A 17,722-nucleotide genomic window follows, 5' to 3' on the forward strand; every position below is an offset into this window, starting at 1 on the left:
ATTTAATGCATGAAGCTCGGTTAGTCCTAGTTGGGAACATGTAATATTTCAAAGTTGTCATCGTTGGCACAACTAGAGTACTAGGGGTACTTTAGTCACTTAGAGATAGATTCTCAAAGCTGAAGTTTCCAAAAACAGGGCTCTCAAAAGAAGAATCTTCGAGCTCCCTACTTATCTCAGAAGAACTAATAGGTTTTTCGCTAATCAATCGACCTAGAGTATCTCTTTTCCAAGCCCTATTAACAAAATCGGACATACACTAAAAAAACAAAAAGAAATAAAAAATCCTAACAGGAAGGTTCTAGCAATCACACAGCAGGATGACTCGACTTTACCACAGCAAACCTAGAGATTTCTAGCAAACAACAAGCATGATGGCTCACTTATATTGTTTCTAGACCAGCTTCTATCTCTCGAAGGGGAATTCGTTACAATTTAAGAAAACCCCACTGGAATCAATCTGAGTCAAAGTAAGTTGAATTGAGGCGAGGGAAGCTCAGTGGAGCTTTTATACCCAAGGCCTCACCGCAGTACAAGGCGGCGCAGTCACGCATTCAACTCACAGAAACCGTCATGAACTTCGAAGTATGCTAAAATAATAACCAATATCCTTCGAAATTTTTTCCTAACAAGCTCGATACCCTATAGGTATCTTTCTAATCAGATTTTAAAGCTTTGGTTCACGTTAGGTTTTGTTCTCCTAAAGCGGGCAAGAAGGGAGCGGTGATGAAATCCGAACCCTTATCTTGTTTAGGCCAGGCCTTGCCCTTTACTAGGAAAATAAAGACAGTCCAAATTCGTCCTCAATCAATGATCACCTTAAGGAGTACAGTAACTCGCTTGCAGGGAATTCGCGAGTGTTTCGATTGGACTTACCTCCCTACCATACGGGGGATGAACCGTTGTCGTCGACTCGGGCCACGACTCCTATGCCGTGTGCGAACCCGAGGGGCCGAGGTGATATTGTAATCACCGTCCTTCCCTGCACACAGTTTGTATTTAAGGGTACCCTTCCGTAGGGTTTAAAAAAAAAAATAATAAAGTCCAAGAGTCCAGTCCAAAGTCCAAATAAAGTAAAGTGCAAAAGAAAAAGAAAAATAACCTAAAATATATATATATCTCTCTCTTTTTTTCTCTCTTTTCTATATATAAAACAAAAAAAAAAATTCCTCTTTCGCTCCTTTCCCTTTAAGCTTTTCCTTCCAAGGTCCTTAGTACTCCACTTCGAACCTGCAAATCAAAGACAAAAAGAAACGTAAAAAGGAAAAAAAAATAATAAACCTAAAAAAAATAATAAACCCAAAAACTTGATGTATTTTCAAAAGTTGTTGTAGATAGTGGTTTTAAAACATGGTTCTTTTCAGACTTGTGAAGATAGATTTTTTTTTAAAACTTAGAAATGTGACAAAATTAAACAAAGTGATGTGAATTTTTATGGAGAAAAATAGAGGTGAAGATTCCACCATTCAACAATATTTATGTAATGTTATTTAATTTTTAATTATGCAAATTAAACAATTGATTTGATTCTTAATAATTGCCAAAAGCAGATTTCCAAAATATCAAATGTTAGTCGCAAGCATAATGCATCAAGAGTATAAAACTAAGCATGCATTATCAAGAGAAAATACAATTGATTAATAAAAACCACTTAAATCATTTTTTTTCAATGCAATTAATCATATAAAAATATTGCAAAAATTAAATAAATAAAAATTACCACATAAATATTGTGTGAATGGCTTCCTCCGTCACCCCTGGGATTGGGTTTAGCTCATCACGGTGTAATACATCTCAAAAGATTTTATTAATGCTCAAAAGTTGATTACAAATGATGAAATAATAGGAAAATCGATTTAAGACCGTCCGTTGCGACACGCAGAAAGCGTCACGGAAGAACGTCACAAATGAAGTGTTGTAAGCGCTATTCCTAAGTCGCGAGAAAGGAATTGGAAATTTTCGCAATTAAGCGACACTTTTCAACGACTCTCCTGGACTGTATAATGTTCTTCGTGTTCTTGGCTGAGCAGCAGCAGAACTTCTTCGCCTGTCGACCTCTTCTTTTGATTCTCTCGGCTCTAACTCTCTCCCAATGAATTGCTAACCTCTTTTCGACGAATTAGGCTAGTATTTATAGTGTTTTGGATCCCAAAAATACTAACATCAATGCGTATAATTTCCCATTAATCCTCTAATTGCTCGCTGCCCAGAAATAGGAATAATTACCAAATTTAGATTCTCCACACGTTAACTCACTCCCTGTACGCTCCTAATCAGCTTCTCCACGTCTCAGAAGCTTTCCCGCACCTCCACATCACTCCATGCATAGCAGAAACACGATTGAGCTCGTGTTCAGTTCACGTTGCTCTGTTTTGAGCTCGTGAATTAAAACGAGCTTTCCAGCCAATGTCGATCAAATTCGATGCCCAAAATGTCTTCCCTATGTCATATCACATCTTTATGCCAATTTTTAGCGATTGAATCGCATTCCAACTTCTTCATTTTCTCGATCAAACATCATGCAGAATTGTTCTTCGTTTCTCGCCAATTTTCAGTTTTCAAACGAAGAAGAAAGGGTGTCCCCCTATCCTGAATTGGGGTGCGAATAACAGCTGCCTTGGGGTGACCTGGGGTGACATGGGGGTGCCCCTTAGTAATTAGGTTACCCCTTATCCAAAAGCGAGAGTCCGAATAACACTTGTCCTCCGGGTGCCAAAATCAACTTTTCGAGCCGAATTTTCCAAAAATATTTATTTCCAAAAAATACCTACAAATACATAAAATAACAAAATTAGTACAAAATCGAGTGCCAACAATATATAGTATTGAGATCAAATTAGACACAAAAATGTGTCTATCATTAGGCATCGTCTCCAACGGTTCAATATTTCTTTTTCCACCCCTGAAGGGCAATTCAGTGTTCTTTCCAAGGATCTCTTCGAGAAAAACCCTTGTGGTCCTAACGAGATCATAGTCTCAGTGGGTCAACTTGACGCCGACCTTCGTCTTCCTCTGTATTGTCCGTTAAATCACTTCCAGTACGAGGTGCTATGTAAGCTTGAACCTCAGCGAGCCATTTATCAGCCCAATGGTAACTTCTATCGGATCGCCCGAGAGTGTAATCGCCGAAGCCAAGGCAAAGTTACTTAGCACAAGTTGAACCGGTTTACTCCCGATCAGAAGGATCTGTATAATCTTGATACTTTTGTGGAGAAATACTGGTGTCATTAGTACGATACTTATGATGGCTTTAGAGTTGGGATTTCTAGGTCTCGGAAGAGCGCTCGAGATTCTCAGTATCTCTCCGATTTGGATCCTCCTGTTGCTACTCATCGTACTATTCGCAAGACTCATGATCCCAAGTGGCATGTTGCTCCTATTCGAATTGTGGGCCCTTACATTTATGGTTGGGATGATCTTGGTAATGTTCTTTCTTGTATTCCTGAGATGCACGCCCATCTGCCTGCCTATAGACCTCGGGAGCTTAAGTGGGTTATCCCTTGTAGGCGTTTGTCTCAGTCAGCCCGATCTAGTGAGGATGCTAAGGAAAAAAAATACTTGTCCTGATATTTTGACGTATATATATATATACCTTTCCCCTGTTTTTTGCCTTAGCATCCAATGTATTTGTGTTGTTTGGCAGAGGAGAAGATTAGCTGATGGTGTTGGGCCATCGAATGCTCCTGCTGCTGCGATTGAACATGTCCTGGAAGTGGATGTGGATGCTTTGTTTGGTGAGAATGAAATCTTGGATGTCTCTGATTCATTCTTCGAGGACCTTGATCAAACTTTGTTGGTTGATCCTTATGATCCTGGTGCTGCCTTTGGATCGAAGATAACTCTGCCCCAGGCGAGGGATATCGCTGGCGGGGGTGCAGATGTTGGTGACGATGGTCTTATTGTGACTCCGAGTGTTGGTGGTGGCACCTTGAGTGTACCAAACAACTTTTCTAGTGGTTTTCCTTCTGCTCCAGCGGGTCCGTCTGGTGCTTCTTCTTCTACGCCCTAGTTTAGTGGCGGATCCGAGTCGATGAAGATCATATGCTCGGATAGGTATGCTCAGCTGAGCGATGACGAGCAAGCTCGTCTCCTGGCGTCTTTGGACATATCTGCACATCAACAGCTGGTGCTATGGGTATGTGGTGTTTAACTTGTTTCAGTTTTTCATAATTGTATGAATTGTTGTTGCTTTCTATCTTTTTTTTTTGCCCCAGTCTTGACTGGTATTGTTGTATCTTTTAGAGCAACAATTTGAGGATTGGTATGCTATCCGAGGCTCGCGTGGTTATGAGGAGGGCCAAAGCTGCTGAGCAAGAGGTTCAACTACTTCGTACCGCATTGGCATTGGCGAGGGATGAAGCATCAGCCTTTCATCGGGATAAGAAGGAGTTAGAAGGTATTTACCCATTCGGTATCCTTAATATTGCACTTTCTTGATAGGGATGAGACTTCTGAAATAGTCCCTGTATTGGTAGTTATTGTTAAACGATTGGAGGATCAGTTAGATAATGTTGGTCATAGACATGCTAGAGAGCGCAGTGGTCTTAGACTGGATGTCAGCGCACGCCAGTGTAAGATTGACTCCTTAGAGCAAGAGAATGCGAAGTTGCATGAGGACGTTGAGGTACATCAAAGACGCACTGTGGAATTACATGATTTGCTTGAGAAAGCTAAGAGAACAGTTGTGGAGCGTCCAGATGAGATCAAGGTGCTCCGGGCGCAGAAAGATTGGATTATTAATTGGCAATGCGATCATATGCCTATCATAGCTCAGGCTGAAGATGATAGGGAAGCACTGAGAAGGCTTAAGCGGGATTATGTTGCCTAGAGAAGGAGCGGGATAGGCATATGCTATCTTGTCCTCATGGTGACATGGCTGTGACTCCTGTAGAATCCCGGCTTAGTGCTCTAGATGCCGAAAAGATTCGATTAGAACAAAATTTAGCCGCCGTTTTTCTTGAAAACGAAGGTCACTTGTACATCAGTTTGTGTATTGTTTTGCCATGATATTTGGCGTGAACTAATCTTTTTGATTTGCTCTTGCAGAGGTTTGTAAGCAAAAGGCTGATTTTGAGCGTCAATTGGAGGAAGAGAGGGCGGCTAGGCGGGGCCTTGATCATGAGCTTAATGAGTTGGTGAGCAGTCATGAGGAAGAATTAACTGCTGCCCAAGCGGAGAAGAATGAGAAGTTGAATAACCTTCATGCCGAGTATAAGGTTCTGATGACAAAAGCTTGTAAGGTTTCCGTCCTTCGAGAGCGTCAACGAGCCGCCGCTGCTGCTGCTGCGAACATCGTGGTCCCTCCCCCGGTTGTCGAGTCCGAGCATGTGCATATTGTCACTGACGTCGAGGATGAAGGGGACAACGATCAACGGGCTCCTGATGGTGAACAGACTTAAGCTTGCTCATTTTAGCCTCTTTCTCCTAATTTCTCGTGTTGAACATAAGTCTTGTAGGTTCGTATGCACCTTTGTGGAAACATTTTCGTCTTTATTGGAAAGTCCTCAGTTGTGGGAGGCATGACTTTATTGTTATTTTGTGGTAAGTCCTCGTATGTGGGAGGCATCTTTGATATTGTTACTAATTGCTTTTTGACAATGCCGTTTGGCGACCACCGTCGTTTTAATCGTATGATATTATTATCATGATTTGGTTGTGAAAGAGTTTCGATTGTCCATTGTTGGTCCAACCTCGGGTAATATATCCAAGGAGTGATCAATTCCTTTATTAGACATGATATCTCTTACGGTGTTAGACTAGGATTGTAGCAACTTTCGTTTAGCCTTGTATATTTTTTTTAGTGCCAATTGTAGGAGCACTTGTTGCTTGAGCTTGTTGTTGGAGCATATTGTCAAGGGTGATACCTTGGTTGATCAATCCTTAATGTGGTGTAAGATAGAGTTGTCAAATCTGGGTATCTCCTGTTATGTCAGGACATCGTCCGATATCATGATCGGGACGACGTTACCTTAGGTCTGTTGTCCGTGTAAGGTAACTTGGGGTGAATTTACCCGCACTGTTTTGTTGTAGGATGAGAGGTGTGACCAGCACTGTGCCATGGTTGTTGAGTGTATTTGTGTGTTTGTTGGAAATGCAAGTATGATGCAACTATCCTATATGCATATATAAATCAAAAAGGAAAAGTAAACACATGCGGTGATAAGAATTTAAATCTACACAATGTAAACAAGTAATACACAAAAGGAGTAGTTTTATTAATTTCAAAAGAGGGTATGATCCCTTAGTACATTTTGAGGGAGGTCGCATGACCTGCTTACAAGGGGGGCTCGAAGCCCTGACTTCTGGATATCAACCTTCATGGGCTGTATATTGTGCTTAATGAGAGATAAGCTATAATTGCATTAATGCTTCTCATTAGTTTGAAGCAATGTTTTGGTCTTTGCTTCTAGCCTACTTTGTGAGGTAAGCTTGCTTAATAGCCTAATTGGGCTTGGAAACATTTGTGCCGTCTTGACGGATGGACAAGGACTTAATGTATCGCCGAGGACTTTGGAGAGGGTGTGCCCTCCCCTTGTGTATGTTGTGCCCGGCTGAGGTGGACATCTTTGTGCGAGGCAAGGGTTGTAACCCGAGTAACTGTCCAATAAGGATAGTAAGGCGCCCGTGGACGGAGCGTCTATAATCCAATTAATAGCCGATTTTTGGGAAGAGTGTCCCACGAGTCCTGTTGATGGCTTGTTGTTTCCAAATGGTGGTTGTAGCATGGTGTGTTGTGATCTTGGCTGGGTTAACTCCTTAAAAGTTGCTTGTTGGTTGTGGACTAACATTCTCCGTTCCAGGTTGATTTATGTGTGATACTATCCATGACGTTTCTTAGGTGTGCCTCCGACCTTGTTATGAGGACGAGGTTCGATTTCTCCCTCATCGGGGAGGTATGTGATTGCTATAAGGGACGTATGGTCGGTCCCAAGGATATGGTCTTTTATGAAGTTGAGGTGTCAGACAAGCGTGCTGGTGCATCATTTATTGCAATGTAGTCATGGGTTAATCGAGTTATTAATATTTCTAGCCCTCCTCGCCTGTATTTTTGGGGAGTTTACTTTGTTCTCGCCGTTTTGGACGTCCATCTTGTAGCAATACTTTGCTTCGCCAGAGTCTCCAACAATGTCTGCCACTCCATCAGGCGTAGGAAATCTTAGCCTTTGATGGTAAGTTGAGGCCACTCCTTTAATTCCATGAACCCAGGATCGTCCGACAATGGCTGTGTAGGGTGACAAGACATCTACCACAAAAAAAGTGGTTAAGGTAAGGATTCTTCCAACCCGGATTTCTAATGTTATTTCTCCTCTTGGACGGGTTGATGACCCGTTGAAGCCAAATATGTTGTAAGTCGAGGGTATGAGGCACTCGTCTTTGAGGCCCATTTGTTTGAATGTTTCATAGAATAAGATTTCGACAGAACTACCACCATCGATCAAAATTTTGGGCATTGCCCAGGGTAGTGTTTTAGTCTTCGCTTCCTCGCCCTCGTGTTCGGGGAGTGCGATGGCCATCGTGACCACTAGTGGGTCTTTATGGTTTCGTCCTCCTTCTGGTGCCTCCGAGGCTGAAAAGCTGATGGGTACCCTCATCCAATCTTCTATTGGGGGTTCCCTGGTTACACTGAAAACTTCATCACCTTGAAGTTTCGTTTGTGGATTCTTCCGATAATATTTCCCTCTCGGACGGGGGTAGTTATTGATGAGTGTGAAATGGTATTGCAGCCTAAATATTGTGCCTCTCGAAGGATCTCCACACGATGTACGAGTGTCGCAGTGGTGGGTGTTGTTGTTGGTTGTGCAATGTATTCTTGGAGCTTTCCCTCATTAATCATATCTTGCAATGCCTTTTTTAAGTCTCTACACAAGTCTGTCGTGTGGCTGCGAAATTAGTGGAATTCACAGAAGTCAGTTCTATTTTTAGTTCGTTCTGGTTGCTGACCTCTATTCCATGGATAAGTGATTTTATGCTGTCCGTCGATCTTCTTGAGGATCTCGGATATGGGGGTATTTAGTTTTTTATAAACTGGGTCAATGAACTTGCCCTTCTTATGTTTGGCCCGGTCTCTTCCTTTCCATCCTCCAGTCCGATGCTTGTCGAACTGGGTTGACCCATTGTTGGATATCCCTGCTCCTTGGGCTGGCACCGGTGTGTTATGTGGTTATACCACGTTTTCTCCTCTACTAGTTCCTCTTTCCATATTATCATAAGTTCCATCCTGGAGTTCCTCCAAGGCTATGTAGTCCTCTTGGATTTCTCTTAATTTGCCCAAGCTTTTTGGCATGGCTTCATACATGCGGACGAAAAGTGGGTCTGTCTTTCTAAGACTATTCTTGAAACCTAAGATCGCATAGTATTTAGAGACCTTTCCGATCTCAGCACAGAGTTTTCTCCATCGTGTCACCAGGGAACGAAGCGATTCGTTCGGTCCTCTAGATATTTGAAAAAGCGCATCAACTTCTGGTCGGATTCGACTGTTATGAATATATGTTTCTAAAAACAGCTCGGATAGATGAGCAAACGACTTGACTGAACCTTTGGGTAGGTTATTGTACCATAACAGGGCTTCATCTCTTAGACTAGTCGGGAAAAATTTACACAACACCACATCGTAGTGGTCCCATTGGGTTAGTGTCATACGATAGGTCCTAAGGGGATCAATAGCATCTCCTGTTCTTGTGAATGGGGGTGTGAACACCGGTAAGGAGCACTTCCTTGGGAATGACAATCTTAACAGATTTTCGGATAAGGGATATTGTCCTGCTTCTTGCATGACCATTGCCAATTTCTTGTTCTCCTGCTTCCCTGTAGCTTCTCTATACATTGCCTCGAGTCGGTTGACTCGGGCTTGGAGTTCGTCCTCATCTCTCCTGGTTTCGGCCTTCTTTCTCCTTCCTAGAGCTCTCTCGGGCGAGAAAGATGGTTCATGGGGTCGATGCCTTGATCTCCATGAGTCCTCGTCCGATTGCTCAACGTATGACACAATCTTAGAGCGAGTTGACCTCGAGTTCTCCCCTCGCTTTGGGTTTGTGGCCGCGAGATTCTCGGTCTCGTAGTCAATATTTACTTCGTAGATTCGATTCTTGTTTCGTTTGTGTTTGGGATCAACATCTGATGACCCTTCGGATAGGATGCCCTCGTGGTCAGGCACACCTCTACTTCCCTTAGGAAATCGATCCTCTGTTTCCTCGTTATAGGTTTCAGGGATGTTAATTCGTTCGTCGTCTTGCAGATGCTCGAAAGGGTTTTCCTCCTTCGGGATTTCTTCAATGGTGGTGAGTGGTACCTTCTTTGTAACTTTGCGTTTTAACCTGCGGTTTCTCCGTTCTAGCTTTCTATTGCGCCTTTCTAAGTTCATCATTCTCTTATCCTGAGCCTCTTGGGTTCTCAGGATGGATGCAATTGCAGCATTAGCATATGCGAGGTTTGAAGGGTTGTCCTTCTTGACCTCATCATTTGCTGCTTGTCTCGGCAAGCAGCTCAACTCTCCTGGATGAGTGAGACGAATGTCGTCACGCTTCTCGAAGGGGTTTCCCTCGCCTTCGGAGCTTGAATTATCAGTTAGTCCATCCCGATATTGGTCATCCGTTTGTCCCTCGCCTGAGATCAAAGGATCGTCAGGCTTCATATCGTCGAGTCCTTCTGTTTGGGCTCCACCATTTTCTCCTTGGCTCACGCGAGTAGATCGTCGCGTCACCATTACCTTCCCTGCAACATATGAAATAATACTTAATTTGTCTTTTCTTTTAGAAAAATGGGACCCTATATTTGCAGGTCACATGCAATTACTAAGTCATAGTTCAGACTGGACAGTTTAGTACAAGAAGACTTTGCAGTAGATTTTGGAGATATGTGAAAATGTCAAAACAACCCTGTTTGCATGAGGTGTTGATGATGGAGAAAAGGTGTTTTTCCAATCTTTTTTTTTCCGAGGAAATACCTCCCTCAACACGCCATACCCTCGTAGGGAAAGAATCTAATTATGACGATTGAGTACGTTTTCCCATTCTAGGAAATATATCTCATCATCTTTTAACTTATGACATCAAACAAAATTTTGAGTTTGATGACTAATTATATACTCACTAATTCCTCCCCTTAACTTAATTCAAATTCTTAAGAAGGAGATTCCGAGATTATGGCGAGTTTGATGATGAACATCAAGAAAAGTTTGTCTTTTTCAACTCTCATAAGGTGATTGCTTCCTTATGTAGTCTACTGACTGGCATCTCTTCCCAGCTCTTCAATGAAGGATATCGTTTGAGAACCGAAGCATTTAGAACTCCATGTTTACTCCGATCTACAACTCTCCTGAGCTACTTGAGGAAAACTTTGAAAATCTTGAAAATAACAAGAAATCTTAAATAAAATTAGTAAAAAAAAACGTAGATCTGTTGATCTTGAGGTTCTCCTAGACTTCTTAGATCGTGAAGATCATTTTTGAGTCCGAGCTCTACTCATTCATCTCAACATAAATCTACTTTGTAGTGTGAAAACACTTATCTTACAGAGATTATGAAAGCAATATAGAGTTGTTGTTAGGGAGGTAGATTATATCTTCATACCTCCCTGTTTCTAGCGCCAAAATGTAGCTGCATATTTTCTGACTACTACACCCAAGTAAGATTAAAGACTAAAAACTACTTAAACATACAAAATTAATCATGAACAAGATGTAAATAGCATGAAATGTAAAGATTAACACAAGCATATAACGTGGTTCGACCATGAAGACCTACGTCCACGGAGAATAAGATGTTTTCTTATTGATTAAAAGGTCTTACCCTTGAAAGTGTTACAGATCTCTTCTAGATTTCTCACTTTCTCTCTATCTAAGTCTCTTTCAGGAATTCTCTGTAGAAAAACCATCCAAGATTACCTAAGTTTTCAACCTCCTGGTACATGGACTGGTATTTATAGACAGAATAAACTCGTAGTCGCTTGGTCGTCCGAGCTGAGTGAGCTGCCATCAATCGTCCTGGCTCCCTCGGACTCGTTCTATACCGTCCCTTGCGATGGCATACTTGGTCCTCCCTCCGAGTTTTATTGCTCTACCTTGGATCGTGTTGCCCTTATGGGGAGAACCTCGTGCTCCATCACCTCTGGGTTATAGTATAGATCGTCTGAGTCTTCTGTCACGAAGCCCAACTACCCAAGTCCTGTTCTTATCCTTCATTAATACGGTCTTGCTTTTTAGACTTGATCATCTGAGCAGATTAGACCTTTACATACACGCGTCATTCATGTGACGCTTCTGCAGTTGCCTCGACTGAGACAAATCATTCTCTCTCAACGAATGATTCGGTTCTTCCACCTCCTCATGTTATCATGTATTCATCCCTTGGGATGTCTACACGTGGACATCGGGTATTTTACCCACACAGTTGGTAATCAATCTCTAAGCAAGCTTAGTTAACGAGGCCAAATTCAATAAATCAGTTTTTCTTATATTGAGGCCACCTAATTCTTTAGGTAAAGAAATATCATTCCATCCTTTAGGGTAGTATCCATTAACATTTTTTTTTTCCCCGCCAGAATTTCATCTGTATGTTATCCATATTGTCTGCCAATTCTTTAGGCATAGGAAAAACAACAAGATGATGACTAGCTAGACTTCCTAGGACAGATTGAGCCATAATGATCTTATTTGGTGCTGCTAAGAAAATAGATTGCCAAATATCAAGCCTGCCATTGTAACTGTCAAGAAGATGGACAAAAGAATCATATTTTGTTTTTTGAAGTAAAATAGGAACTCCTAAATACTTCTCATTCAGAGACATTCTTTTTATTCTATGGATGTTTGTTATATCATTTTTCACAGCAGTTGGAACCTTAGAACTAAAAGCTATAGCAGATTTATCAAAATTCACAGCCTGACCAGAGAATTTGCTAAATTGGTCAATCAAAGTGGACATGTTTCTAGCATCTTTCTTCCTAGCTTTTATGAAGATGAGGCAGTCATCTGCAAAAAACAAGTGAGATATGGAAGGGCAATTCTTATTAGCTTTATAACCATGAATAAGATTGTTTTGTTCAGCAATTATTAAGCTTATAGAAAGACACTCCATGCATAATATAAACAGATAGGGTGACAGAGGGTCACCTTGTCTTAAGCCTCTTTGAGGCATATAAACACTACCTGGAGATCCATTGAGCAGTATGGATGTAGAGACATTTGTGATACATTGTTCTATCATGCTGCACCAATCATTAGAGAAACCCAATTTTTTGAGTCAGTCAATAAGAAAACACTATTCCACTCTATCAAATGCTTTTGACGTATCCAGTTTTATTGCAACACAACCATCTAAAGCTTTAGTTCTTTTCATAGAATGAATTAATTCATGAGCAATGCTGATATTATCATGTATAGATATACCCGACATGAAAGAAGTTTGAGCATGAGAAATAATCTTGTGAAGCACACATTTTAGCCTAGGTGCTAGTAATTTTCAGATTATTTTGTATGACACATTACATAGTCTAATAGGTCTGAAGTCTACAGCACTCTTAGGACAAGAACTCTTAGGAATGAGAGAAGTGAAATTATGGTTTAACTGTCTGAGGAGATGTTGTGAGTGAAAAAAGGATTGAACCATTTTTACTATATCATTTCCTACAGTTTCCCACATCAACTGGTAGAAACCAGGAGGGAAGCCATCTGGACCAGGAGCAGTCCATGGCTTCATATCAAAAACAACCTTTTTAATCTCCTTAGTATTAGGAACATCAACTAACATAGCATTGTCAGAATCATCAATTTTAGCTTGCATACTATTGAGATAATCTCTAGAGTTAGGAGGGTTGGAGGTTTTACTCATATTACTAAAGTGTCTTAGTAATTCAGTTTCTATGTCTTCTCTATCCTCCAACCAAATCCCAGTAATAGATTGAAGAGAATCAATTTGTGTTTTTTGTCTCCTGAAATTTGCTTTCTGGTGAAAATAAGTTGTGTTCCTATAATCTAACAAGAGAGCATCATCCTTACCTTTTTTCTTCCAAAAATCAGCCTCAATGTCATACCAGTACTTGAGTTTATTTGTTAGCTCCTCAACTCTGTTATCATTATGAGAAATGCGAGTGCTAGTCATAAGAGATAACTGAGACTCAATGTTAGAAATCTGAGTTTGAATATTACCAAAATGATGATAATTCCAATGCCTAAGAGTAATCTTAGTATTTTTGAGACAGCTAGCAAATTGAAAAGCAAAAGACCCATTAGTATGACTTTTCCATTCAGTTTTTATAAGCTCCGAGCAGCTAGAGTCCCTAAACCAAGCCTTATTCACTCTAAAACGCTTTTTAGTGTTGCTTTTCTGCTTACAAGTTAACAGCATGATTAGGCAGTGATCACTGCCAACAACAGTCAAATGGTAAAGGGCAGCATTAGGGCAAGTATGAGCCCAATCAAAGGATACAACGGTTCTATCTAATCTCTCCAGAATCAATTCAGTTCCACTTCTTCTATTTGTCCAAGTGAAAGGATTTCCACTATAAGCCATGATAAACAAATTATTGTTAAGGATAAGTTGTTTATTAGCATCTATAGCATTATGGTCTGGGACATTACCACCTTCCTTTTTCATTTCTGTCAAGAATAAAATTAAAATCTCCTATAACTATCCAAGGGTTGTTGTGAACAACCCTAATATTACTAAGGAGATTCCTTGATCAGTTCTATCCTGGTTATTAAGGGCACCATACAGATAAGTTAACAAAGAGTAGTTATTTTGGTTGTCAAGTTTAACTAGGCAATTAATCATATTCAGTTGCATATCAATAATTTGAAGATCAATTTTATCCTTCCACAAAATGCATAAACCTCCAGACAAACCTATTGGGTCTAAATAGGAAATATTGGGATATTTATATCTGGCTAGAAGATATTGCATCCTTTTTTGTTTGTTTTTGGTTTCAATCAAGAAGATGATATCTGGGTTTTGAGATTTGATAAGCATATGCAAGTGATTTCTTGTATCCTTGTTCCCAAAACCACACACATTCCATGAAATGATTTTCATTTTCTTATGCAGATTTTTAAAAATGGTGCAATATTGAACACAGATCAAGCTATTTTTTCCTATAAAGTAAACAAACCAATGAAATTTATGAATTGATAAAAGATAAGTTTGTGTAGTTACCTTAGTCTCTCCATTAGTGTTGCCAGATATTGATTCTCAGTATGTGTGATTCTGTCTGCAGCTTGTGTTTCCAGTTGAGTGTCATCTTGAGAGTTATTTTGAGCTTGGTATTGATAGTTGTTTGCAGTATTTTATCCCTTGTCAGCAGCCTCTTCAGTTCTAGGACGTTTTCCACTTCTAGTATCCATATTTTCATTCCCATTCATTGCAGATAGATCAGCACCGGAGATAATAAGAATACCATCTTTGGAGGGGATGAAGGGATTATGTTTTGCATCCTTCTTTTTTTGAATAATAGGTACAGTGTCAACAACCTTCTTTTCTTCAACCTTCTTTGTTCCATCATCCTTTTTTGCACCCAGCCAGTATAGCGTGTTATGAGCTTTCACTAGATAATCAGCTGCTGCAGAGCATGCACCACTTGTATGTTTGATTATATAGCAAGTAGAACACAAGTTATGAGGCTGTCTCTCATAGAAGAATTTTATCCATCTGGTGATTCCAGTATTTTTTTAAGCAAGGACACCTCTTCTTAGAGGGTTATTGATATCAATTACCACACAAACCTTAACCCCTTCTTTGTCCACAGGGATAACATCTTCGGGTTCTATTGCCATAACTTCTCCCAGTAGCTTTCCTATTTTTGTAACTGAGATATGATTCATATGTTCTGGTAAAAGTTTTTTGAGTTGGATCCAGAAGCATTGATGATTCCAATCAAGTTCTTTATATATCACCTCATAATCATAGCTATGAAGGATGGCCAAATAACCATTGATACTCCATGGTCTAGTTACATAGACTTTGTTTTTCATATCTTCACTTTTGAACTTGAAAACCATGATGTTATAATCAATCTCTGCCACCTTGACATCTTCTTTAGGGATGAAAGACCAAGTAAAATTGATGTGACTTTTTACTCCCTTGAAACCCGTCTTGCCTTCTTCCATAATAATCATACCCACTAAGAAAAAATTCCATTCTCCTTCTTGTTCAACTTCTTCATTAACTTGCTGGTTCTCAGAATTCGAGTCTCCATCCAATTGGAGAGCATCCTGCTTAAATTTTTCAGCAAGGCCCACCACTTGTCTTTCAGATTCTGCAGCTATGTTGGTATTGAAAAATTGAAAGTTTCTTTTATGGTTTAGGTCTTGTTGAGATTTCCTATTATATGGTGATGATTTAAGAGGATTAGGGTTACCGACTCCAGATAAAAGATTTTTGGTGCTAATTTTTTGGCTAGAATATCTATGGAGGTTATGACCAGATAATCTATAAACAACAACATATAGAACTATTAATCCGCAGAGGAATATAAGGTTACCCACTACTCTATGACTTTTTTGAAATTTGAAAAATCTGTTTTTCCGCTTCTTCTTTTTTTGGAAATTCCTGTGGTAGTCAACGAATCGGTAGTGACCGAGTTGATAACTCTCAAGATGATGAATCAATGGAAACACTGTGGCTTCAAAAAGTATCTTAGCTAGTAGAGCAAACGCTGTAATCATAACTACATATACAGCAAACGCCACGAAGGAGAAGACAATCTGTAAACACATTAGAGATCAAAGTTTAGTTAGAACACATTAGCAGGAAAACCATTTTAAAATTAAATGAGTTTCCAAAAAAAAAAAAAAGTGAATTGAAAATCTAAAGGAATGAACAATAAATTCTTAAGAGCAGTAACACGGATTCATGATAAGAACTTTAGCAAGAAATCATGGAATGAGTGGATGTGAGACCGCAGATTAACAAGAGAGGATTTGAAAATTTCAATGAGTTACAATCGCCGATTCGCATAGCATGAGAGAGAAAAAAAGTCGCTCACTTCACAGGTTCACGATTCGTTATTGGGAAACAGAATTCATTAACATCAAAGATATGTGTCAACATATCATTGGTCCTCATGCCCCCTTCAAAAAACATCCCCATCAAAAAAATTTCCTATAAACCTATCTACAGCGGTCTATGCATTGGATTAGGGAAGGGCATGAGCGGACTTCTCCCCCTGACACGGTGCACAATTCGATCTTTTTTTCCGGTTGATATATTATCAAAAATCTCTAATCTATAAATTAAACAAGCTTATAGAAGTAGTTATATTATATATATATATGCTGCTACATTAAGAACTAGTCATTGTTTAAGTAGAGTTTGGATGATGATCACCCAATTATGTTTGTCCAAATTTTAGTCAGATTAGTTGTTAGTGGTTGTCTCTTCACGTTAATTAGTTGTCCAAATTTTAGTCAGATTAGTTGTTAGTGGTTGTCTCTTCACGTTAATTTGGTTTGATCATATTCATATATCATACATGTAGGATGTTTGTTCTTTTGTGTCTCATCATGGATTTGCAGTCCGTCGTTGCTCATCATGATAAACTTCTACTTAGCACGTACATTTTGCCTATTTTTAAATCTCTAAACCATATCTTACGAAGTCAACAGGCATGAAACATGGTGCTACACAAGTAGAACATATAACTAAAACTCTATATACACCCTTGTTTGTAAATGAAGAATTAGGATTACATAAACAATATTAATACACGTATCGTAAACCCTAATAGTATATGAAATCTTAGGTTAGCTAATCCGAAGAAATACAATTTTATCATGATCATCAATAAAATCACTCCCTATGGGATTGCACCGTGGATGTAGGCATCACTTGCCGAACCACGTTAAATTATTTATTTTCTATCGTTTTCTAGCCCTAATTTTCAATAATTGTCGCCTAGCACGTGAGAATATTTTTTACAGGTAATTACAGTTGGGGGCGTCTTTGTAATATCTCTACTCACGCTTGGGGGCGAGTCTCATCATCAACGTTCGACGCATAAGGATAAACAAACTTCTTAACCCCCAACAAGTTGGAGGTTAAGAGGGGGCGATGTTTGTACCATGTATTTTATACACGGAAAGCCCGTAATCAAGCCCGTCTAGCCGGCCGATAACAGAAGATTCCAGAAGTTTCCAGAGGTCTTGTTGCCCAAGTTGCTTGCACATAAAGTTTATATCAGTATCAGGGTTACATAAACAATATAAATACATGTATCCTAAACCCTAAAAGCATATGGAATCCTAGGTTAGCTAATCCGAAGAAATACAATTGTATCATGATCATCAATAAAATCACTCCCTACGGGATTCCACCGTGGATGTAGGCATCACTTGCCGAACCACGTCAAATTATTTATTTCTCATCGCTTTCTAGCTCTTATTTTTAATAATCATCATCAAATCATCGTGTTTAGTAGCTAGAAGTAATTTTGGGTGCAAACAACCCTACTTGTCTTCTTGACGGTCACGTAGGTGTTCTCATCCTTATTTTTTAATGATCTGTATTCATTCAGGTTCAGTTCTGTAAAACTGTAAAAATGCACCAAAAATAACGTGCATTCCATAGATATTTTTTTGGTTGGGTCAAACTTGTCTCAATAAGAACTTATTACGTTCTTTTGCAATTTTTTTTGCTTTTCAGTGTGTCTTTTTCTTAGTGTGTTTATTATGTACAAGTGTGGGAGTGGGATAGATAGGGATTTAAAGTTTGGATCGCCATTAAGGAAATTAAGGGCGTAG

The 17,722-nt window shown here is 39.7% G+C and overlaps 1 protein-coding gene across 1 annotated transcript; it reads right to left on the minus strand.

Annotated features, from left to right (window-relative positions):
- Positions 1-6,998: 6,998 nt before the first annotated feature.
- Positions 6,999-7,514, minus strand: LOC113280128. The gene has a single exon (XM_026528785.1). It carries the CDS (start codon positions 7,512-7,514, stop codon positions 6,999-7,001), a length of 516 nt encoding a protein of 171 aa, XP_026384570.1.
- Between the last annotated feature and the right edge of the window lie 10,208 nt (positions 7,515-17,722).

Source organism: Papaver somniferum, chromosome 5 (assembly GCF_003573695.1).
Source record: "Papaver somniferum cultivar HN1 chromosome 5, ASM357369v1, whole genome shotgun sequence".
Lineage (NCBI taxonomy): Eukaryota > Viridiplantae > Streptophyta > Magnoliopsida > Ranunculales > Papaveraceae > Papaver > Papaver somniferum.